This window comes from Mustela nivalis (assembly GCF_964662115.1).
Source record: "Mustela nivalis genome assembly, chromosome: 1".
NCBI lineage: Eukaryota > Metazoa > Chordata > Mammalia > Carnivora > Mustelidae > Mustela > Mustela nivalis.
This window is the reverse complement of record NC_139020.1, coordinates 96,563,358-96,590,097: the sequence shown is the minus strand read 5'-3', so window position 1 is coordinate 96,590,097 and position 26,740 is coordinate 96,563,358. Positions and strand designations below refer to the sequence as shown.

Sequence of the window (26,740 nt, the reverse complement as noted above, 5' to 3'; positions counted from 1 at the left end):
ATTACACTTTTGTGGGAAGAAATTGAGACAAGTATCTTGCCCAAAGTCACACAATATATATCCACTTCCCTCTGGCCACCTATGCCCCCGTCATCTCTGCTGAGAAAGCCTACCATGAACAGCTTACAGTAGCAGAGATCACCAACGCTTGCTTTGAGCCAGCCAACCAGATGGTGAAATGTGACCCTCGCCATGGTAAATACATGGCTTGCTGCCTGTTGTACCGGGGTGATGTGGTTCCCAAAGATGTCAATGCCGCCATTGCCACCATCAAGACCAAGCGTACCATCCAGTTTGTGGACTGGTGCCCCACTGGCTTCAAAGTGGGCATTAATTACCAGCCTCCCACTGTGGTACCCGGTGGAGACCTGGCCGAAGTCCAGCGAGCTGTGTGCATGCTGAGCAACACCACAGCCATCGCTGAGGCCTGGGCTCGCCTGGACCACAAGTTTGACCTGATGTATGCCAAGCGTGCCTTTGTTCACTGGTATGTGGGGGAGGGCATGGAGGAAGGGGAGTTTTCTGAGGCCCATGAGGACATGGCTGCCCTTGAGAAGGATTATGAGGAGGTCGGAGCGGATAGTGCTGAGGGAGAGGATGAGGGTGAAGAGTATTAGGCTGTCTGCTATGATTTTTACACTCCGTTGTCTTGGGACTGTCTTTTTTCTGTTCTGGAAGCTGTCTGTCCATGGCCCTAACTTGTCAATAAAAGTGATATTTCCATTTTAAATATCAAAAACAAAACACACAGTTGTGTTCACTGACAGATTTTTTAAGGCAAATCTCCCAGGCTCCAAAGGAATAAAACTATCCAATTTAGAGACATATTTTAAAACAAAGATTTTTCAATATACACATGATCATGCCTTAACAAAAGCTAAAATGTGACAGAATACCAAAGGATTCTATAGCATAGATGAAAAGAAATACTAATGACAGGTATTCATATCTCTCTTAAAACAGAATTTGACAAGTTAAAATACCTTTCAAATAGTCAAAATCATGTGTGAATCAAATATTAACAGAAGATTTATCACCCTCACTGAATGAAATGAAGACCCATCCAGAGAACCAGCTTGTCTCTATAAAATACTGGATGAGCTAGAACCACAAATGTTACCTGACATAGGTTACAGTTCAATGAATCCATGAGAAATTATTTAAACTGTGTTTTAAAAAAAGAATTGGAGGTTACAGAGCATAGCAGAAAAAAGTGTTGGCTCTGGATGCAGACTCCTGGGTCTAAACCCAGATCCTGCTCCATCCATGCTAGCAGCCTCAAGCCAATCACTTAACAGCTCTATGCCTCCATTTCTGGATGTATGAAATAAAATAGATAAATAAATGAAAAATAACAGTACCGCTTCATAAGGTCATTGAGGGGGTTAAAATAGTAGTAAGGCACATATCAAGATCTCATCAAATATTAAAAGTGTAGAAGGTCTATAACTGAGCAGAAGCATAATATTTTAAAGGTAACATGATTGAATCAAAAGTTCCTCATCACAAGTGACATGTGAATCTAAAGCACCTTAAATTTAACAATGGTAAGTGCCATATTGTTTAATTCATTTAGAAAATTTCTCAGACTTAGATGCACAAATGAGAAAGGATAAATATTTTAGGGAAGACAGGAAGAGTACTAGACTAGATACATTGCTATAGCTACAAAACATTGATTTTTTTAATCTACATTGAGAACATATGCAGCATGCATAATGCTAGGCCCCGGGGAAGGGGGTGGGGGCTAAGACTAAACAAGACTTCAGAAAATTATTAACTAATACTGAAGGCAAGAATGCAAACACCTATGGCGTTTTTCATTGACACCATATTCTCAAGTCTTCCGAGAAAATAACAACATAGAAAATGTTCTCTGAGGGATGTTGAAGGTTCTCCTGACCCCCTAAATCACATCTTCATATGCTTCTGTCAATGCCTAACATACCTTAATCTTTTGACTAAAAAGGTGAAGTCCCCTGTTACACAATAAACACTCTCTGGAAGCAGAACACATTAAACCATTAAACACTTAGCTCCAAGTTCATGTAATTGCTTGGTGAGGTTCTGTGAATTTTGAAGGGAAGGAAAACAGGTTGAATAGTGTCAACATCACAGTAACAGATCAGGCTTTTTAATCACGTCTGTTACTCGAACTTCTCTAAATACTACAGTAGCTTTGTTTATACTTTCTTATGAAATGATAGATTTCTAAATTGTAATAAATGTATACTTGTTCAAATACTTCAGATTGGAATGTCAGTCAGGCTTTGTCACTCCCACTGTTACTTCCAGTTCATGGAATCATCTGGACCTCTACTCTCTTTTAGGCATCTTCTATTATCATACTCTTCTCCATGACCAAGCAGACTACACTCCCTTCACTTGTCTATATCTTGCCTATATCCTCAGGTGTTTCTCTACCTCAACGGCTTGAAAGAAACCTGACCTGAGATCGCAGCAGCGTATCTGTATCTCAGTGTGGCCAGTTGAGAAGTGCTGAACCAAAAAAGTATCACACAAATTCTCAGCTTGAGACCACCAAATTTTTCAGCTGATAATCCAGATTCAGGGAGAATTAAGATGGCTATCAGGGAGGGGGCTATCTGCAGCTGAAGACGAAGGAGCTGACAGCCAAACATGCCAAACACACTCCCCACAGATGGGCAGCAATTGGTCCTAGAGTGGTAATCTGGATAGGTATACCTCAATAGCTACCATACCACATATTGGTGGACTCTAATTTCAACTATATCCCCCATGATAAACTGAAATCCTTTGATGGTCCCATCGTCAATTCCAACTCCATTGCAGCCATTTAGGAACATTCTCCACTCATCTGAAACTGATCTACCCCATTATTCCTTGCCTCCTTTTCATCCCATCCTCAGGGAATGATTTACTGCAAAGAGAAAATGCAAGATATCAGACAGAACTTCCTGAACTTCTGCCACCACACCTATGCCCTTGTCTGTTTCCACTTCTCTCTTTTCTTCCATGAACGCACTTCAGTAACTGACTTCTGACTTCCACATAAAAGCCACATTTCTTCCCATGGCTGACAGCCCGCCTTCATGATCAGGCTCCTGTCTAATTCTCCATTCTCTCTTACACCACTTCCTTTATGTTCATGATCCCCTAAAGATTATACTTCTATCCCCAGAAATTATTGTGCTATGGCACATTTCCCTTAGGCATATATTTTTCCCTCTGTGCTAAGCACTCTTCATGGGCCTTCTTTGCTTCATTAATTCCCCAGTTGCTTTTGAATCTCAGTCGATTTGTCAGGCAGCTAATCCTGACCCTTCAATATGGCTTTATCATCCCGTTAACCTGCATCACTGGCACTGTCTTGCACTCATTTCAATATGGAGTAGTTGCCTATTGTGTAGTTAATGTTCCCAACAGACCATGAGCTCTCTGAGGACAGGGCATGATCTTACACAGAGTTCATCCTCCAGACTCACATGAATAACTGCCTGATACCTAATAGACACTAATTTTTTTTTTTTTCAATGAAGAGTTCCTTTTATAATTTATACATGATACTAAGGGCCAGAACTAAGGCACTTGGAATGCATTATCTCATTTTATCTTCACAGGATCCTACTAGATTTTTACAATTATTACTCAAAAACTAGGCAGGAGGGGGCTCTCAGGTGGCTCAGTGGGTTGAGCTGCTGCCTTCAGCTCAGATCATGATCTCAGGGTCCTGGGATAGAGCCCCATATCAGGTTCTCTTTTCAGGAGGGAATCTGTTTCCCCTCCCTCTCTCCCTGCCTCTCTGCCTACTTGTGATCTCTCTCTCAAATAAATAAATAAAATCTTAAAAAAAAAAAAAAGAGAGAGAGAGAGCAGAAGAAAAGAAAAGAAACTAGGCACTGAGGGCTTCAGTCATGCATGAAAAGTTCTCATCCAGATAAGAGACAGAACTAAGATTCAAACTCAGATGTGTCTAAATTTCAACCCCTTTATTTATCCATATAATCTCCTCTGCTAGACTATAAAGCCACTAGGCATTAGACTCATGTCCTATCTATTCATGTCATTAAATTTATTCATTTGTTTATCCATCTCCACACTGTGCCTTACCACCTGATAGCCCCAGATAAATACCAGTTGACTGAATAATAAATTTCCACCATTTTTGTTATTGTTACTTTTTTAGATTTTTATACCTTTCTTTTGACCCAACTACAAAGGGTAAAGAAGCAACTTGCAATGTATAATATTTTAAGGAAATGTTTTTTACTATGGAGAAATGAAATTTGAAGACTAATGTAGTCTTTAGACAGAGGAACAGATATAATTTGGTGATAAGCACTACTCTGTTTCAAATGAAGATAGGGTTAGAGGTAATGAATTTAAATTATAGAAAGAATGAGTTAGGTTAGAAGTTGAACAAAAATTCTCTGAATATGAATAATGAAATATAAGAAAATGATACCCAAGGGAAGATGTATGAATCACCATCTCTGTAGCATTTGAAATAATGTAGATAGAGAACTATCTATCTGAATAGCAGAAATATAAGAAATAAATCACCTCTTCCAGGTTTATGATAGCATGCTCCTGTCCTTCTTATCTGCTAATGATGACTTTTATATTTCTAAGAAAGACCAGATTGTATGTATAAGGGGAGGATAGCATTTCCACAATGTAAATTACAAAGTAGAGAGGAATTTAAACTTCATTCCCTTATTGAGTCACTTTTTCAGGTATTATACAAAGATTCATGGTTATCAGAACATGAATATATTTTGAATAGGAGAAAAGCAGTAATTTTCAAAAAAAAAAAAAAAAGAGTAAATCTGAGGGTAAATCAACCTATATCCTAAATGTGGTAGTTTATCTCAATCACCTAAATAGTTAATCAAAATATTTGCTTGGAAAATCTAATTTCCACCAGGAAACTTTCAGATAAAATATCCCTGATTATCAAAGAGAAGATTCATATTTGTTTTTAATCTCATTGGATAGAAAAATTCAGAGAGAGAAATATTTCAATTCTTTTAACCAAACACACTTAAAATATCTAATTTGTATGACCTTACAAAACTATTTGTAAAAAGAAAAGGGGGGACAAACAAATAAAACCTCTATTATTTCTTTAAGAAAAAAAAGAAAGAAAGAAAACAGCTTAAGACACTTACCAAACTGCCGGTAGCAACACATATGCACTATCTTTTATTCGTATTACCTAAATCCAAAATGTTCTGGAAACCAAAGCCAGTTTGGGTAACTTTTCAGTGACATCATTTGGTGGCAAAACCTCATTGTTACTGACATTAGGCCACTTGGAATTGAAAGATGTCCTACAAAGAATTAAATGCTCAGCTACAAAAATATTAATATGTTTTATTACCTGTATTACCCAAATCCCTGTGGGTGTATTATATACTATATTACTACAATATATAAACCTAAAACAAATCTAAAAATCCTACAACATCTGGATCTAAAACATAACTGGCCCAAGGGCTTTGGACAAGAAATTATGGGTTCATGCCTTGGGGTGACTGCCCATAACCCATGTTAGCTCTTTTAATATTCATTCACTACTTGATAGTTTCTTTTGGTCTCCACGTCTCTGTATCCAGTCTTCTAAAACAGGCACTGGGACAATTTGCTAGATTGTCTCACTTTGACTTATTGCACCTTGGTACGCCAGTCTCCTCTCACATTTATTTTCCCTTCTGGCATTTACTTCTCATCCCATCCTTTGCCTTGAGATCCCCTTAGCTATCTCAAGGCAACTTAATCCCCTAGCATGGTCCCTTTAGCCCAGAGATTTAGAGAAAAAATTAAAAAAAAAAATTACATACACACACACACAAACACACACATATTTGAGTATAATTAATAAACAAATATATATCTTTTGGAAAGATGACGTTTGATAATTTTATCAAGAGATTTAAGAATTGAGTCAACATTTTATTATGTACTCCTACTTGTAGGAATCTAGTCCAAAGAAACAATTTTAAATATAAAATATATGGCACCTGGATGGCTCACTTGGTTAAGCATCTGCCTTTTGCTCAGGTCATGATCCCAGGGTACTGGGATTGAGCCCCTAGTGGGGGTCTCTGCTCAGCAGGAGCCTTCTTCTCCTTCTACCTGCTGCTCCCCCTGCTCGTACTCTCTCTCTGTGTCAATTAAATAAATACAATCTTTTTAAAAAAAACTTTAATAAATAAATAAATATAAAACATATTTTTTTATGCACAAAGGTTCTAGAGAAATAATATTTATAAGGTCAAAAAATGGAAATAATTTGCATATACAGTAATAAGAGAGTGTTAAATAAATTACAGTATGTCACTTTATAGTACAATATAGTAAGTACCATTATAAATAATACTTAACAAGAATAAGTAAAAATACAATTAAGAAGAATATGTTACAAAAATTTAATGATATAAAATTAGGTTAAATAAACCAGGTAAAATAATTTTTAATACGGATGCAGCTTTTTCCCTTGAAGTATGCATAGTTGTGAAAAGAAAACATCAACATGCTTATTGCAGTGGGACTAATGAAGATATATTTTATTTTATTTTATTTTTTATTTATTGGAGAGAGAGAGAGAGAGCACAAGAGGGAGGAGGGTCAGAGGGAGAAGCAGAATTCTACTGAGCAGAGAGCCCAACATGGGGCTTGATTCTGGGACTCCAGGATCATGACTTGAGCCAAAGGCAGACTGATCCACCCTGGTGATCCACTATGTTTTATTTTCTGTATATGCATTTTCAATTTCTGTAATGGAAGAATATTACTGTTTAATGAGAAATAGTTTTCTTTAATAGAAAAGAATGAGACATGCTTAAGACTACTAGATTTTATAATCTGATCTTTAGTACTGTTAATATTTCATAAGGGGTCAATTTCTATAAATTCTATAGTTATGTTCTCAGAACCAAAGCTTGAATGAGGGTTTCTGAAGGAAATTCCCTTACATGAATATTTCTCCTTGCCCACGATATATTTACCTTTTACAAATACACATATATATGTAAAAATATATACATACATATATGTATACACACACATATATACCGACACATACATACACATACACACACATACACGTACATATCTCCAGGAATTATTTTTAAAACCAAAGCCTTATTTGATGAATCATTTCAAATAAACATCATAATTTTTACTAACTTATGCAAATACAAGGTCACTACGACTTTTAAGTGCCGAAGTTAGTAGTTCATACCCAGACTCTTCAGAAAGTAAATCTGCTAAATAATGCCCTACATCAATCAAGCCTTTAATTGGTAGCAGATTTTAAAGTATGAGGTCATTTTTTTAAGAATAGCCTCATTACTGTGAAAATCCTATTTAGCCATCTCCAGGAAAAAAAAAAAAAAAAAGCTGCATTTTGATTTGTCTCTTCACACATACTTATAAAAATGTGCATCACAGTGTATGCAATAATAGATGGCTTAAAAAGGAACAACTTTACCTTTATAAAGGGAAAGTTTTCTCTTACCTGTCTGGCTCTATGTCCCCTAACAGACCTCCAGTCTAATCCTGGGGCCACTTACCTGCCCCCTGCAGTCAGTGCTGCCTTAACCAGTCTTTCGTGGGGAGGTGTAAAGCACTGGGGTAGTTGGGTTTCATCTATCTTGTTCGAAGGATGTCCCATGACCATTTAAGGTACATACACTCATACACTGAATACCCACAAGATTGTAGTAGCTACCTCAGAGTTTCCTGCCTCCCCTCAGGTCAACTCCACACTCTGCCTATATCCTGCCTGAACTTTGTGTTCTCTTAGGCTTCCTTTCCTTTTGAACTCAAATGGTCTAACTTTGGCTCTTTCAAAACCCAGGAGCTCTGGCCCTGGGACATTCTCACTTCTACCTCATCTCACCTTCCCTCTCCACACCCTAAGGAGTTGGTTCACCTTCGTTACCAATCTAACATATGGGCTTTTTACCTGCCTGGCCTTTTGCCCAGTACTTCCATTCCTTTCCCCATAACAACTGAACTTTGCGTCTGCAAATAGTTTTCAGCAGCTTCTCCTATGTTAGCGTTCTGGTTCTAGTATTTTATATGCTATTACAATAAGCTTCTCTGGGCTTATTCTTAACATTATCCTGCAGGACTGAATCTCTATCTGACTCATAAAACTGTGCTCTCAGACCAGCTGCCATTTTTTTTTTCTGGTATTACCTAAATATCCACTTATTTTCTTGACCCAAATTTCTTTAGACATCTACCTTTTGCCGACATTTGCTGTATTCTCTAGTGACTGTTCATAGGATCTTCCAAAAATTACTAGCTCTTTTCTGAGAAATATTGTCTACAGAGTCCAGATTATTATTATTGCTATGGGGCTCTGGTTACCAGATGAGATTGGGTTTTAAGATTTACATCTTTCATTTTTACTGATTTTTCACAGCAATTTTTAATCACTTTATTTATCTAAAATGGTAGCTGTTTTATTAAAGTGACCACATGCCAGGAAAAATCCTACAAGGTCTACAGTACTGGTTATTTATTCATGCTTACTATACAAATCTGTGTTTGTATGTGTTAGTGTGCATATCATTTTTTGAGAGGAGCCTAGGGATATTAGCGAAGAAAATTCAAGGATCTTCCCATTCCTGTAAAAAGAAATATATGCCTTCATTCATCTTATCAACACAATGAATTATCAATTTTCTTGGCAAGTATGTTAAATGATTTTGAAACAAACTTCTCACAGGTAATGATGATGCTCTGTTAGAATTCTTCTCATTAACTGAGAATTAACTCATTCCTCCCAATGGGAAAATCTGCTCTGTAGAATATATATGGAGGTTATAATTATAGAAGTTTAAACTGTTGAGAGATACTGTTTGTTGAACAAAACTGATCATTGGCAATAGTAGTTAGACAGGAGCAATCTATTTGTTAAATAAAGAGCTACAGATAACATAAGGAAACAATTATTTTATATTTCAATGATATGTCATGAAAACAAAGATAAAAGGGCAAAACAATCATTAGTTAATGCAGACTATCATATTTTTACTCTCTATGGTTATATTTTGTATCTTCAGATTTGAGCTATGATATGGTCAAACTTCTATTGTTAAATGTATTTCTGCCTTATTTTTCTGATAAAATTTATAGGCTTTTTTGCTTTGTTTTATTTCTCTTTTTGGTTGTTTATTACCTGAGAATCAGCCTAGCAGGGAGAAAGAAGAGCAAGCGTACCGGATTAGAAAAGAGATTTGGGTCAATGACAAAGGGTATATTTAAAGATTTAATGAGTTCGGTTTTTGCCTCTTTTGAAGGTTAATTCCTAACTGGAATTTCTTGGGGTGAGTCACCCCTAGGAACTAGTGCTTAGTTAAGACTGATGTTGATGTTGACCTTAAACTTAACCAGAAAATCCAGGAGTGTGGCAACAGGCTAAGACCCAGAGGGTAGACAGGTATTTGTCATGCTCTCACCGTGGAGGAGTTAAGGTGTTAAAGAGCCCTGAGATATACTATCAGACTGAATTTATTCCTTCCTTACTTTTTAAGTTTTGAACTTTAACTCCTCTACTTAACACTCTACCCCCACTCCACATCTTTAGGACAGCTTTGTTAATTATTGAAATGGATGCTACATTTGTACTCCATTGTTTTTTGTTTTGTTTTGTTTTTCCTCAACAGGTCTTCTAATGCTATAAATTGGGTAAAATAGTATCTAGCCATTGTTGTTATTTGAGAATTAAATATAATGTATCAAAATATCAGATACATAGAATCAATGCATGCATGACAGTTGTACATGTTTGAGACACAAAACAGTCAAGAAAGGGAACAAAAAAGAAGCTGGAAAGTTAATGGTACTGATAGTGAATTAACTGCATGGCTTATGTGGACTAGAATCATCACTTCTGGCACATAGAATAGAAATACATGTACAAATAGCTCCACAACTGGGAAACAAACAAGTGGCAAGTATAGGTAAAACACTGGCTACAAGTAACCATGAAGCTATCTAAGATAATTCTCCAAAGGAACTCAATTTTTTTATTGCTCTGTCTCATAGCACTTAAGCCCATTTTATAGAAAATGAGGGGAGAGCAACTAATGTGAAACAGAAGTAAATTCTGTGGACAAACCAGGCATGCACACAAGGCCTAGTCACTGCAAATATGTATGTTTTCACACATCCAAACTTCATTTTATATAACTCTATAGAAACACAGAAAATAACCAGCCAGATGCCAGATAGGTCATTATCTGAGGAATTAACAGTTTGCATTATGTGCCTAAAGATGATGTCAACTAGTTGTTTGACCTTGAGCAAATTGTTTAATCTTTCTGACCTTCGATTCTGTCAACTAAAAGTAAAACATTGGATTTGATGATATTTAAGGGCTCTTCTAGTTCTAGCATTCTATGATCCTATCAATCTGTAGAACTTATAAAGACTCCAAAATAGAAAGAATTCACTGGAGCTTTATAGCTAGACATATACCAAAAATAAAAAAGCCACACTCAGAATGATATTTAATGGAGTTTCACAACACTAATTGTACAAATGAAAGAAAGACTCCTCAGGAGTATTAAAAAAGAAGTTAACAGGTCAGAGTAATAAGCAAAGAAAAGAATGTAGTCCTCTAACACTTCTTTTTGTGAAATTCATTTATATCTAAATCTTGATATTGAAACTGCAATTCTCCTTATATTTCTCTATACCTGCTATTCAATTTCCAAATGAACTGAAACAATATAAAAGGACGTTTTCCAATTTCTGTGCAATGATGAGAATACAGAATAAAGTCTAAGAGATAAAATCTTGGCAGATTTTAGAATTGCCTACTAAAAACACAAAAGAGGGAGGAAAAGGGATAATTTGGGGAAATGATACTAATCAAATGATCTTATGATTCTTTGAAGTAACCAATCTTTAACTATTAACCATTACTTCATTTATCCCAAAGGTTGAAAAAATGAGATAGCTGTGCTCTTGATATGCCTAAGAATTTGGAAACCTTTAAGTTAACCCTATATTTTTCCTTCTAAAGAAACACTGAACTTAATATTACTAGCAAGCACTTCATTTCAGTTAAAATCTTTTAAATATAATATAGTTAATGTATTTTCTTTTTAAGCTATTTCACAAGATATTCCTGTGTTTATGTTTTGTTCTCTAATAATAATGTAAGGTCATCATCCAGGAAAGTAATCCAGATAACCTTTTATATTACCTAGCAGAAGGATAATTAGTCAGAGATGTATCCATCCCACACAAAATTTATTTTTATTCATGTGTTTTGTGATTATAAATGCAAACCACATAAAAATGGAAAACACGTAAGAGTATAAAGAGTTAAATTGATGGCCTAAAATTATATCATTTCACTTTTATTAATATTTGTGTTTTATTTCCATCTTTTATGTTATATATTTTTTATAATCTATATTGTAAACATAGTATAAGTTTTATACAATGCTAATTTGAATTATTAAAATGGGGATAATCGGCATAAATATAACAATGTAAATAATACTTAATAATATTTCCAGATAAGAGTAACTAAAAAGTCCAATTAAGAATTGTCCACCTGATGTGGCACCTGGGTGACTCAGTTGGTTGAACGTCCAACTCTTGGTTTTGGATCAGGTAATGATCTCAGGGTGATGAGATCGAGCACCGAGTGGGGTCAGGCTCCATGCTCCGCAGGGAGTCTGCTTGATATTCTCTTCCTCTCCCTTTACTACTCCCCCCACCCCACTTGCTCTTGTATTCTAAACTAAATAAGTAAATCTTTAAAAAAAAAAAAAAAAAAAATAGTCTGCCTGAAAGAAGTTTAAGTAACATTTCTTCGTCTTCATGTTCTATTAACTCTATAGTCAACAACATAATAGGAACAGGCTTATCCCTCTTATGGACCAAGTACAAATAGTTTATAACATCCACAGGTATCCCATATCAATCCTGAAAGTAAATCTTTTTACTATTCATAGATTTCCTATGTAAATCTCAGAAATATTTGGAAATTACCAGAGTAGTACTTTAGAAGAGAAAGGCAAGCTCCCAGAGAAATTCTAACTCATTCAAAATACCACAGCACAGAATGCAATCTATGACTTCAACCAAAGTACTTTTTGGGTAGGGTAATAAAGTGAAAGAAAAATTATTTACCATAGTTACCTTACCTTTCCTGAATGGTAAGCCATAATGTTCAAGAATGTGTTTAAAAGGTGGGCACACCTATGAAGACAAAGTGCATGTAACAGCATCCCTGAGCAATGTCCAATAGATCAACATTTCTAGAAATATACTTATGAGAAGCCAAGGTCAAAGCAATGACCCTGGGATTCCTTAGGCTGCGTTTAGCATTTTCACCTAATATTTCATGGAATAGACTCACATTAACTGAAGAATTTTCTGCTTTATACGTGCACAACATTAGCCATGATATTTAAACAGGACCAAGAACTCACATTCAATTTTCAGGAGTCTCAGTATGGAAAAAAATAAAAATAAAAATAACAACACTAACAACAAATCTCCTTAAACAAGTTGAATGACCTTGGGCAAATTATTTACTCTCCGTGTTTAGTAATTCCAGACTATGTATGAGATTTAGGTTGCAAATATTTAATGTTTTTATCTGTAAAATTTTAAAAAACTTCATGAATTTATGCATTAAATACATTTTTCTTGATGAAATGTTCTGCTTAGCAGCTGAGAAAAAATGGTTTCTGTTTAATTGCAGTAAAGCTCTCCATTATGATATATATTTACTTTTTCTCAGAAAATAAGCTATAATTCTTAATTTGAAATGAAAATATTTTCCTTTAACATGTCTTTGAATTAAGACTGAATTTTTTAAAGTGGAATTATTCAGTTACTTTTGAAAAGTGAGTTTGATAGGCTGATAAACTTAACAAGACAGCTCTAAATCAGTGAAATTGCCAATATTGTGTCCAGTGAGTGAGACAGCAGAGCCAATCCAAGAACCAATGGAAGGAATTATGCCTCCTTTAAAATATCTTTTTCTCCCTTCACCTCTATCAAATTAAGCTTATATTCTGCACAATCAGAATTTATTAAAACATAAATTTTTTACTAAATCAACCACCTCTATTACCTGTCCTCACCATCAATTCCTTTCTTCTAGTGTCTCTTGACTCCACTCCACTAAGGATTTTGCTGTCCCTACTCCCCAGAAACCATGCTTGTTGTAATCACCAATAACTCCCACCCCCATACATACACACCCACATTGCTAATTCTAGTAGTCAGTTACCTCACTTAATATTTCTTTTAAAGATTTTTTTAAATTTATTTGGCAGAGAGAGAGAGCACAAGCAGGCAGAGCAGCAGGCCAGCAGAGGGGCAGCAGGAAGTAGGCTCCCGCTGAGCAGAGAGCCTGATGCAGGGCTCCATCCCAGGACCCTGGATCATGACTCGAGCTGAAGGCAGCCACTTAACTGAGTGACCCAGGTGCCTCAACTTCATTTTTTCTTTAATGCATAACAAGGATATTTTGGCATAGTTAATTATTTTACCCTCTTTGCCTTCTAAAACCCTCACTAGCCTGGGTTCCTCCAACTGTACTAGTAGTTCTTCTAAGTCTCCTTTAGCTGGTTCTGCCTCATCTAATGCTGGTGGACTGCTTCCTCCAATTGTACTAGTAGTTCTTCTAAGTCTCCTTTAGCTGGTTCTGCCTCATCTAATGCTGGTGGACTGCTTCCTCCAACTGTACTAGTAGTTCTTCTAAGTCTCCTTTAGCTGGTCCTGCCTCATCTAATGCTGGTGGACTGCTTCCTCCAACTGTACTAGTAGTTCTTCTAAGTCTCCTTTAGCTGGTTCTGCCTCATCTAATGCTGGTGGACTGCTTCCTCCAACTGTACTAGTAGTTCTTCTAAGTCTCCTTTAGCTGGTTCTGCCTCATCTAATGCTGGTGGACTGCTTCCTCCAACTGTACTAGTAGTTCTTCTAAGTCTCCTTTAGCTGGTCCTGCCTCATCTAATGCTGGTGGACTGCTTCCTCCAACTGTACTAGTAGTTCTTCTAAGTCTCCTTTAGCTGGTCCTGCCTCATCTAATGCTGGTGGACTGCTTCCTCCAACTGTACTAGTAGTTCTTCTAAGTCTCCTTTAGCTGGTCCTGCCTCATCTAATGCTGGTGGACTGCTTCCTCCAACTGTACTAGTAGTTCTTCTAAGTCTCCTTTAGCTGGTTCTGCCTCATCTAATGCTGGTGGACTGCTTCAAGAATCCATCCTCTTGTATCACCTCTCTTCAAACTACACTCACTCCTTTAGTGCTCTCAGAGTCTCACAACTTGAAATACCACTAACATGAAGATATTCTGAATTATACATTCAAAATATGTCCTTGGATGTCAAGTAGACATCCCAAACTTGCCAGATTCAAGATTCAATTTTCTCCTTTTCTGCAAAATTATACTTCCTTTGGTCTTCCTCATCTCAGTTAATGAAATTTCCATGCTTCTAGCTAGTTAGGCCAGAAAACAGAGAAATATTCTCTATTACTTATTGTCCCTTATATCCCATATCTAATCCATCAGAGAATTCTGTTGATTTCTTTTTTAACCTGAATACAGTTGACACACAATGTTAAATTAGTTTCAGGTATACAACAGGGTAATTCAAATTTTCTATATATTATTCTGTGCTCACCACAAATGTAACTACCATCTGTCACTATGCAATGATTTTACCACAAAACTGACTATATTCTTTATGCTGTGACTTTTATTCTGGTGATTTATTCATTCCAGAACTGGAAGCCTATGTCTCCCACTAACCTTCACACGTTTTGCTCACCTCTCTCCATCAGTTTGTCTCTGTATTTGTAGGTTTTATTTGGCTTTTTGTTTATTGTTTTATTCATGTGTTTTGTTTTTTTGAGATTCCATATGCGAGTGAAATCAAGGTATTTGTTTTTCTCGGTCTGACTTATTTTACTTAGCATGACATCTTCTAGGTACATTCATGTTGCTGCGAATGGCAAAATCTCATCCTCTTTATGGCTGTGTAATTATCCCATTGTACATGTGACTTTCAAAATAAATGCAGAATCCAGTCTCTTCAAACCACTTCCACTGATGCCATACTAGTACAAGCCACACCATTTACCATGTGGATCAGTGCAACATCCTCCCTCCCCTTCCCTACTTCTTGCCATTTTCAGCAAAGCAGTAGAGTACTCCTGTCATGATATAGTTTAGATCACATCACCTTTGTTCAATATCCCCTGTTGTCTTCTCCCAGCTTTCTCAGATCAAAAGATTAAGAATCAAATTCAACTGACAATGCCCCATAATGCTCTTACCTGTACTATCCAGAATGGCAACTAGCAACTACATGTGGCTATGTTAACTGAAACTGAAATCCCATAAAATTAAATATTCCATTCCTCAGTCACAATAGCATATTTTAATGCTATCAAGCATTAAAATGTTCATCAGGCACATGTGACTAGGGACTACCATACTGAATGACACAGACATAGAACATCTCTATCACCACAGAGACTTCTACTGGACAGTGTTTCTCTGTACAATCTACTACACCCCATGATCTCACTGACACAGATACTGACACACTAATATTGACACACATAAATTGCAAGACTGATCTCTAAACTAATTGATTTCTAAATACACAGCTTTACTGCTTTTCCCTCTACTTCAATAGATTGCCTGTTGAAATTTTATTTACCTTGAAGTTCTATACTGTATAACACCATTTCATAACATTTCTTCTGAACATAGTTATAATCACTGATAATCTCTTCATTCTCAGAACTCTCATACATTGTTTGGGTGCCTCACATGACACATATTCTACCATGTATGATATCATTTAATGACAAATTATGGTAACAGTGATTGAGGTGGGTGTGCTGCTCTTGCTCCCTTAACTCTGCATAGATGTCTGCTACGTAGTAGCTTTCCTGTGACTGGGAGGCAAAAGCATGAGGATGAAGAAAACCAAGATATTGAGGCTGGCAAATATAATGTTACAATGTGTTTGGGCCCCTGATGGCATCACTGAGCAGATGAACCAACAAACAGTAATCATCAGGGCTCCAAACATTTTGTTTTGTTTGCTTAAGCCACTGGTAATAAATTTTCTGTTACTTTAAGCTAAAAACAGAATTTATAGACTGCAGGATTTAATTATGTCCTGTTTCTGGACTTTTATTGAACATGGAAGAGACCCCTGTCCAGAGAAAGAAGTTAAATATTTAAAAGGAGGGGAACTGAGTTGGACAGTCCACTTAACACACAGACACAAACACACTAAAGATGAGAGATGGGGAGAAAATGCAGGCTACCTGATGAAAAGAGTTACTTAGACAGTTACTCTTCACGTTTTCAAGAGGAAAAATATCCTTTCATTAGAAAAATGTGTTATACTATTGGACAAAAAGCAAACAAAAAAATGGATCATAATACATGCCCCTTACTCTTAAGAAACGTACAATTTGGTAGAAGAAAACAAAACCAATACTTGAGAATGTTTAAATGCTCAGCATTAGTATACTGTCAGAACACAAAATTCACTGTGTTCTTGGCTGCTTGCTAAAAGCTTGGTAAGGGCTAGAGAGGATTCACAGAGGCAGAAATGCTTGGGCTGATGACTCTTGGAAGGTGAGTAAGTATTCATCAGACATACAGACAAGGGCATTTGAGGCAGAAGCAGCAGCTTGTGCCAAGGACAAAGGGACAGCAAACCATAGGTTGCGTCTGGACGACTGCAGGTAGCCCAGCTGAAAACCACAGAAGGAGAAAGTCAGAAATAGAAAAAGGAGCCAGGTCATGCTCTGGAGTCATGATCAGGGATTTGGACATGTTCCTGTAAGCAACAAGGAACATGATGCTATCAAGAACATTGTCAAGAACTCATTATTTGGACAGATCATCACCTAAGCACTAGTGTGGACAGGCACCGTGCCAAGCATTGGGAACGTAAAAAGCTTTCATGACAGAAATCATGACTTGGGACCACTGCCCTAATGTCTATTAGCACCACCATCCATAAGCTTAACACGTGTCCTGAACTGCATTAGTCATTGGCACAGTTCAATAGTCTGCGCATCTTACAATCAACAAATATCTCCATATTCTAGATTCTTCTCTTAGTTTAAGGGCTTTTCCAAATGATTTTTGTCCTTCCTATTTCAAATATTTAAAAAAGTAATTTTTAATGATGTCCCTATAAATTTCTTACTGGGTCCAGATAGTGGGTGTGGGGATGGGGGAGTAGGAATTGATAATAAGGAGAAAGCTGCTCTGTGCCAAACCCCAGACCCCAGAAGGAAGCAAGCCAAATTAAATAGGAGACTCCAAATATATAACTTAAGTTATTAATAGATTACAATTTCTAACAGTTCTCAGGCAGCAGTGCTCAAGGCTCTTTTTTTTGTCTAATGATATGCCAACCAGTTTTCTTCTGGAAACTCTCTAGCCAACTTTTACTGGTATTTAATATTTGATTGCTCATCATACCAATCCACAAGCATTTAGAAGGGTAACTTAATATTGTGATGTTTCACCATACCTCTCAGCAGCATTTAAAAGAAAAATAAGACCTGAGGGGGTGGGATAGGAGGAATCAATGCTTGGTTCATAGTCAAGCAAAATATAGGATTCTCATTGGTATCCATGTGATCAATTTCTTCCACTACATCAATCAACCCATCACATACCCTTATCACCCTTATCATTGTTGACTGCAGTGGCCAAGTGGCAATCAACTAGGGTGAACAGTGGGCATATAATTCTGTCCTGAGGCAATTGTGAATGCAAGTTTGTACCAGTATAGTCAGGGGCTTATATATGATTAAAAAAAAAAAACAAAAAAAAAAACCTGCTTGTAAAAAGTGCATCCATGGGGCACCTGGGTGGCTCAGTGGGTTAAAGCCTCTGCCTTCGGCTCAGGTCATGATCTCAGGGTCCTGGGATCGAGCCCCACATTGGGCTCTCTGCTCAGTGGAGAGCCTGCTTCCTCCTCTCTCTCTGCCTGCTTCTCTGCCTACTTGTGATTTCTCTCTGTCAAACAAATAAATAAATTCTTAAAAAAAAAAAAGTGCATTCACAAGATGTGTCCCATCTCTTTACTAATTCCCCTAATAATACAAAGCTAAGTGTAATTAATTACCATTTCAGTAAATCATTTTTTACTCTATTCCCTTTCACTATTGCAACATGTCACCACTGTGATGTTAAATTAGGGGGGAAAAAAAAGGAAAGAAAGAAAGAAATGCAGGATCACAGACAAGAGAATGAAACCAGTGAAAAGTAGCAGGGGCTTGTCTTGTCTATTTTTATAAAGTCCCTCCCAAACACTGGCCTCTATTCTGAAGTGGGGTAAAGAAAAGAGTACAATCCAGTTAAGTTGAAGAGTAAAACCAATCTGTTGCTAGCGCATCTGAAAAGCCCATCTTGAATCCAGGCTTGTCCTGGCTCAATGGACTATGGTATGAGATCTTACATAGGAAAGATGTCCAGGTGGCTAGCTAAAATAGTAAAAGACATTAACTCAGAACTATAAACAAATTGTGATATTGATGGAAATGTCAGTTTGAATTTTAACTGGATGTTGGAACCATCTGGATCCTTCCCATAAAAGAACCATCACTTCCACTATCATAAAAGAGGGTGTGCTTCAGTTTTTGGAATCAGGAGGGACATTCTGTAGGTACAGCTGTGACCACTGGAGTCCACTAATGAAAGTGCTGTCTTTTCCCAATTCAGAATAGGTAGCCAAGATAAGTTCCTCTCCATCAGCTTGCCCCAAACTCTGGCTATGAACATAATTACATCTACTTTGTAGACCAAGAGGTAACGAGGGACTGCAATTAGGCGAGTTTGAATTTCTAACCAGAAAATTGCATATGTGTTCATTCTTGGGTCAAGTCCAGGGTTAAAGAAACGAAGACAAGTTAGATGCCAAATATGTAACCATATCAAAAACCTAGCTATCACTAACACCTTTCATATTCCTATAAGATTTAGCCATATCATCAAGACCAGACTTATTGAATGTTTCCCCATGTGGTATGGGAACAGGTGCAACCTGTCACTTGTCTTCAGCCAGGATCAGAGAAGATATCAACCTAAACTAGAAAGCATTAAATCTTAATAATCATTTCCCAGAATGTTCGATATCACATCAAAAGTCGAGGTAAAAAGGAAATTATCAGAGAAACCAGAAGGGCTGTCTATGACTCCATCAATAATTCTTTTAGTGAATTAATAGCTTTATGAAAAACTTATGAATCAGGACACCATTTGTTGGATGATTAATTTTTTTATTAGCCCAAATTAGTCTCGCTCTATTTGAAAACTGACTTTTTTAAGGTTATAGTTTTATGACAACAAGAGTTGATTTGGACAGTTTTATCATAAACCAATTAGCTAACTCAGGTTTTGTTTGGAATTTGCAAAGAAAACAAAAGGCTAACAAACAGATTATAGCACAGGTGTTGAAAATGGCTACACTTTTCAACTAGTTGTGTTACAATCATGTAGACATAGCTTAAGTGAACTGAATTGAAAATAACAGCCTTTTTATTGGAAGACCATTGTAACACACAATTATTAAAATTGATTAATACTTGGGTCAATGCAATTTCATTCTCTGATCGATTTCAAGCATTACTTTTTAATGGCCTTCACTCTTGTCATTTCAGTTAGAACTGCGTGAACACTAGCTTAGTGAAACAACACACAGTCCTTTTTTTACGAGATTAAGCTCTCTGGTTTAATAACAGGTCCCAAATGAATTGAGTGCCTAAATGCAGAAGACCAGATGCTCCTACAAACACTGTTGAGAAATCCATACCTTTTAGAGGATTTGTTTTGATAGATTTTTATGTTTATAATGCCAGGAAAAAAAAATGCACATTAAACAGGGGCTGTAATTACATTATAGTCCATAGCATTAGGTCTGTTTAAAAATAGACCCCCAGGAAATGGTTGTTAAATGATTGCAAGGAAAATATAGAAAAAAATATATAATCTGACCCAAAATTATCTTTTCCTCAGAGTCAGGAAAGTATAATCTGGAAGAACTCAGTGCTTTACTTCTTTGCCAACTGCTAAAAAGCAAATCCTCATGATGTTACCTCTAACATACCATCTAAATTCATTCTTTTTCTTCAATTTCCATGGATTTTGCTTTGCTTCAACCTTCAACAGCAATGTAAACAATAACTTGAATTATTTCAATGCCCCCTTCACCTCCTCATCATGGTTTTTCCTCATATAATCCATTTTAAACATTGTTTCCTATTGTTTTAAAATATGTATCTCATAGACTCCTCAGCTGCCAGATTAAAAATAAAACAAGGCAAACCAAAAACATTTTTATTTTTATTTTATTTTTTTATTATTATTTATTTGACAGATAGAGATCACAAGTAGGCAGAGAGGCAGGCAGAGAGCGAGGAGGAAACAGGCTCCCTGCCGAGCAGAGAACCCGATGTGGGGGCTCCGTCCCAGGACCCTGAGATAATGACCTGAGCTGAGGGCAGAGGCCCAACCCACTGAGCCACCCAGGTGCCCCCAAAACATTTTTAAATGGCACATAAACCCCTTCATAATCTGACTACTACCTGTACCTATCTCTTTCTTCTTCTTCCTCCTCCTCTCTCATTCCCTCCTTACTCCCCCTCTTCCTCAAATCAGCTTACCTCCACATATCCTACATAGAAACAAGGCCACTTCCAAATATTCCATATAAGTCTACCTTTCTGTCTTATATCTGGAATTCTGTCTGGCCCTTTCTCTGCCTGGAAAACTCCTTTAAAACTTGTTCTGATTCATATCACCCTTCTATGAAGCTATCCTGTCCTTTAAAACCATGTTATCAATTATTACCCCAGACATTTCCACAAATCTTGTTTATATCACATTTTATTCAAATTATATCATTTCATCAAAATTCCCATCTCCTACCTCCTAATAGTCTTTGAGGTTTTTGAATCCAGGAAGCCCAATTTATGATTTTAAAATTCTCTGTGCCCTAATATCTCCTGAACTATAAACACAATGCTTAATAATGTCCACTGAATTAATGTGTGGAATACAATTTAGGAATTTGAGTTTATTATTCAATTGATACAAAATATATTTTAATTATGAAAATCCCTAAGTGTTATAAGCAATAATTTAACTTCTTGATAGCTATTGCCAAGAAGGTAAAAATTGGGACATTTTAAGAACATACTTTACAAAACTGATTATATCTCCATACCTGAGCTATAATCTTGAGTCTAAGATCCACAGGAAGAATCAATATCATCAAAGCAGTAATCTTAGGAGATAAATGGGCTGCTGGTGTCATTCCCCATTTTTCATGATATTGTTATAGCCGAGATTGTGCAGAACTATAATCTATCCTGACAGGGCTCACTGATCCAGAACCTTATTGCAGATTTTTATAACTTGCATTTTTAAAAATGCATTAGAAACTTTGATTTAGACATTATAGAGTATTGAATAAAAGAGACAACTGAGTAAGTCATGGTCCTCATGTGTGTGGCACAGTGGACTGGTCTATTACCACTTGATGGTTTATCACTTCCTGCCCACCGTTGTCTTTAAAGCACACCATTCAGTGATTACAAAGTGAAAATTCCTTATTCCAAGGCTACTTTTATTATAATTATGCCTTGTTTTTTTCTTTACTATCCAAGCCCCACTAGCATACTCATCCTTTAAAATAAAAATTTTACTTTTTAAAAATATTTTAGTACACTTGACATGAGATATTGTATTAGTTTCAGGTGTACAACATAGTTGTTCGACAATTATGCTCATTACAAAATGTGTAGTTACCATCTGTCACCATACAACACTGTTACAATGTTATTGACTATATTCCCTAAGCTGTAGTTTTCATTCTTGTGATTTATTTTATAACTGGAAGTTTGTACCTCTTAATCCCCTTCACCTTACTGATACACAAAGAAGGCAATTAATTTCAGTTCTATGATCTCTCTATACCCACTGCTGAAATTTGGGAGAACATTTTAAGCTATTCAGAATGTTGAAATTCTTAAATCTGATGTGGGAGAAGCAAAATAAAAAAGTATCAAAGCAGTAATACTTTACTATCTTTCTCTCACTTAGAAACCTTGAGATTCTCACAACCCATAAACCTAGCAAATACTTTCTAAATGGATCATTTTCAATCCATCAAAATACAAAAGAAACATATTTACTGCCTAAAAGTAATCTCTTTCATGCTAACATTATCCTTGTAGATTTTGTATAAAAGTATTATTAGGACAAGTATGTTATCTGTTATTTGCACATGTGCAGAGTCTTACATATAACTTGTGAAAATTTCTTGTTAGTATCTTTTATTTAAGCAAATAAAAGTAAAGCCAAGTTCATGTGCTAATCACCACATACCTTAAAGATATTGTGGCGCCAATATGGCAAACACACACACACACACACACACACACACCAAAAACACAGTATTTGTTTATACTTTGCTAGGGCTCTGAGAGACCAATGCTCCTGTTAAGAGCTCAAACTGTATCTAGGTGTCAGTGTCATTTGTAAAAACTAATGTAGAAGTAGATATTTCTTTCTGAAAATGTAATTCTAATATGTAACAGATATAATGAATATCTAAGTAATTGACAGAAATAGATTTTATATTTAGTCAATATGTCTTAAACAAACATCTTTATTTTTCATTTAATATCACATTTATAGAAGCTTGAGTTTCAAAAATCCATTTTAGTTTACCATAAAAATTTGGGAAGGGACACAGATCAGTTAAACATATGAACTGTTAAAAAGAAAGCACAACTGTGAGAAGTTTCTTGATTTGAGTGGGCTGCAATTAATTACTGTAGCCAGGGCATGTTACCTTAGAGACTTTTCTCATTGCTTACATATCATAATCGGTCTCCTGCCCCACAAAACAAACACTACGTAATGAGTAACATCCCAGTCTTTTCAAATATTAGACATAATTTTTCATTCTAAGGATATCTAAATTCCATTGCATTACTGTGACATTCCAACCATGGCTAAGAGGTTTGGGATTTAGAGTGCAACCCAGAATGTCTATTTTAGTTCTAACACTCCACTTTCTTGTTTTTAATTACCACCCGGTGATTAGTAATGCCTCATCAGAATATCATAAAGCATAGCTAGTTTTTCAAGGCCCAAAATTACTCTAAGTAAAGGTTTGACACTTATATGGTTACTACATATTTAGAAACTAGATACATATCGAGCACAATGAAAAATAAATCCATTAGTTTCACATCGGCCTAATAATATGTAGCCCATAGACTAAAGAAAATACTCTATGTCAAAATCCTATTTCAAATTATTAGTATTCCTACCCCTTCCAGGCTGACCGGGGTTTTCCTCAGGTTTGTTTTGACTTATCGGAGTTTATTTTTGCTATAAAGCTAAATTCAAGTGTTGAAAAGCACTACTGTCACACCCATGTGATTTAATTTCTTTTAATGAGAATTCTCTTTCTCCTGATGACACTTTTGTCTGTGTATTACTACAATGATAATAGTCGATTTCTACAATTGGGACATATTATTCTCTTTATCCCTCAAGAAGATTTTAAGCTCTTTGAAAGCAGATATTATACTGCATTCTTCTGAGAACTCCACTTCTACCACCTACCTACCGTGGGAAGCAGGTACTTAATATATTGAAGTGTAATTTACTAAGTCCTGACAAATCTGAGCCAAAGATGAAACTTAACTCTACATGAGATGTTCTCTCATATTTTGGCACATCCCATGAGACTGGCTTTGCTCAAAACAATCTTTCCAAGGGTTTGCATGTAGTACACAGCCCTGGAAGATATAGATAGTATCCCCTCCATAGAAAAGGCCAGGCATGTTTATAGACCTGGAGAAAAAATGAATATATTGTCTCCCTCGAGAACGGTTACCATCCAGTAAAAAAGATTTAGGATCCTGGAGCATTTGGGTGGCACAGTCAGTTAAGGGTCTGACTCTTGATTTCGGCTCAGGTCAAGATCTCAGGGTTATAAGATCAAACCTCACGTGAGCTCCACACTCAGCATGGAATCTGCTTAAGGCTCTCTCTCCCTCTCCCTCTTTCCCACACCCCTCAAACAAGTAAATAAATCTTAGGGGAAAAAAAGATCGAGAATCCCTAAGTTCAGAGTTCTTCTTCTATAACATGACTACTACAAGTTCAGGTGTCAAATCACCCTCTTTTCATCACCCTGTGGGAAGTGGGGCTCAAAGAATTCATGCAAACACAACATTTATGTTGCTTGCTATGCTGTAATAAACTATCTTCCATCTTTGATTCAGGGCTCTCTGCAAGTGTCCATGAAATTATGACAGACTAACTTGTTAGCTTGGTAGCTCAGTAAAATCTCAGACTTTCCACAGATATTAACAGACTCTAGGCAAGAAAAACTGATACCCACATGTAGTTCTAAAGCCTGAGAATTTTAATCAAAATTGGGAAGTAGATACAAAATCAGTTTTGTATATTATTCCCCTTGTTTCAGCATTTGTCTTTGTGTGTGCACTTCTCCACTAATGTTCCACTGACACATACGTCACTGACTGCACACCTGATGGCAATAAATGCCTCCTGTGAAAGTCACAGCTGTGACTTAACACCATCTCTGCACTGCCCTTCCTGTTTTCAGTCTCTCCCTGTCTCTAATCTATCTTTTTGGAGAGTGATCTTCTCAGAAGACACATCTGGTCTTGTAATTCTCCCACCCAAAACCTATTCATAATTTCTTATTGTTTCAGAACTAACTTCTACCCATCCACTGTGCTCCAAAGACTTCTATGAAATTCTCCTAACTTACTTCTCAAGGCTTTACAGTACCATTTAAGAAGGGACTTCTGGAATGCCTGGGTGGCTCAATCAGTTAAGCGTCTGCCTTTGGCTCAGGTCATGATCCCAGGATCCTGGGACTGAGTCCCCACTGGGCTCCTTGGTCAGTGGGGAGCCACTTTTCCCTCTTCCTGCAGCTCTCCCTTCTTGTGAGCTCGTGTTCTATCTTTCTCTCTGACAAATAAATAAATAAAACCTTAAAAAAAAAATGAGAATGGACTTCTGCTTCTTATCGGTCTCCTGCTGTATTGTCTCAAAATAATGGAGTGCAACTTTCACTAAGGAGATTTAATTTTTCCTCTGTATAAGTGGAGACCTAAGATAATTAAATGTATTTGTAAAGTGCAAAAATTCGCTTTATAGATATGACCATGCATTTGGTACAAAACATAAGTATTATTTTGGCTGACATCAAAATTCTCAAGAGAGAGAACTTTTTTTAGGAAAATACTTAGGGGTGCCTGGGTGGCTCAGTGGGTTAAGCCTCTGCCTTTAGCTCAGGTCATGATCTCAGGGTCCCTGCTCTGCAGGGAACCTGCTTCCCCCTCTCTCTGCCTGTCTCTCTGCCTGCTTGTGATCTCTCTCTCTCTCTCTGTGTGTGTCAAATAAATAAATAAAATATTTTAAAAGTAAAATAAGGAAAATACTTAAATATGGAAAGCAGGACTAAAGCCATCCCCTGGAAGACAACCAGAAAAAAAAAAAAGTAGCAACATGAATTTGGGGGAATAGAGAGAGGAAGACAGGGGAGAAAGGGAACAGACCTGGGCTGGGCCACATTCCAAGAAAGCAGCCTATGAAGGAGGGTGATCGGTGAGGAACTGCCACTGGAGGATGGTTAAAGACCTTTCACTAACAAAAATAACAGTCACAATAATAAATAGATAATATTGTTTCTCACATGCTATGTTCTAAGTACTTTTTATGCCTTTATATGAAGATCAGACTATTATTACCTACATTTTATAAATGAGGAAACTGTGTCATCATAAGTGGAAGAAATTGTTTGGGATCATACAGCTGGATGGAGTGGAGCGGGGATTTGATCCCAACCAGACTGATTTCACGTCATCTCAAATTTGTTTGAGTTGCTGTGATATAAATTCCCTTGACTTAAATTTTAAAAAGAACAAGATGCGCCCATTAGAAAAATGCAGTATTGGCACTGCAGGTAATAGTGATACGTGTGGAATGATGCTAATTTGTGTTTCCCCAGTTGTCTAGAAAAAGCTTCCAGTGTTGCAGGAAGTCACCTGTGTTAAAGCGATTTGCGAACCACAGTGGAGGTGTGAGGACAGCTTCAGGATGAAACCAATGCAAGAGCAGTCAGAAACCAAGTCCTTATTATTTAATTTTCTCAAACTTACCCTTGCAGCTGCCGAAAAAGGAATCATCGGATGATACCTAGATCACTAGCACAGTACCTGAGTTGATATTGATGTCAACAATAGCTTTAGGGGCAAATTCCCATTTTCCTGCACTGTGTTTCAGAAGCACTAGGCATAAACACTCCTATGACAGAGCTGTATTAAATATTTTAATCCACAGAAAACTACCATGTGACCTCTATATCAAACACTGAGTATGCAGTTTAGGTGTCCTGGGGACCTTTGCAAGGTCAGGTGAGACCTAGAGTGTGCTTGGTTTTTTGCTAAGCTTTGCAGCTCTCTCTGGATTCATCTCCATGTGTTTACTTTGCTTCCAAGATTTAGATTCTGGCTGGATCCAGCAAATCATGCCCTTTTCCCCAGGGCTTGAACATAGCCTTCACAAAATATAGAAAAAAGACCTCTCAGATCTGAGGAGCTACATAGCCATTTCTCCACTGGACTATCGTTGACTCCTTCTCCCATTAGCTTATGTTGTAGCACCT

The 26,740-nt window shown here is 36.8% G+C and overlaps 1 protein-coding gene across 1 annotated transcript in view; it reads right to left on the bottom strand.

The window, feature by feature from the left end:
• Window positions 1-26,740, bottom strand: part of NAALADL2 (N-acetylated alpha-linked acidic dipeptidase like 2) — a 756,112-nt gene that overhangs the window by 486,558 nt on the left and 242,814 nt on the right. Inside the window, exon 3 of the mRNA XM_082721031.1 lies at window positions 128-585. Within this exon, the coding sequence (XP_082577157.1) occupies window positions 128-585 (458 nt within the window). The remainder of the gene's footprint in view (window positions 1-127; window positions 586-26,740) is intronic.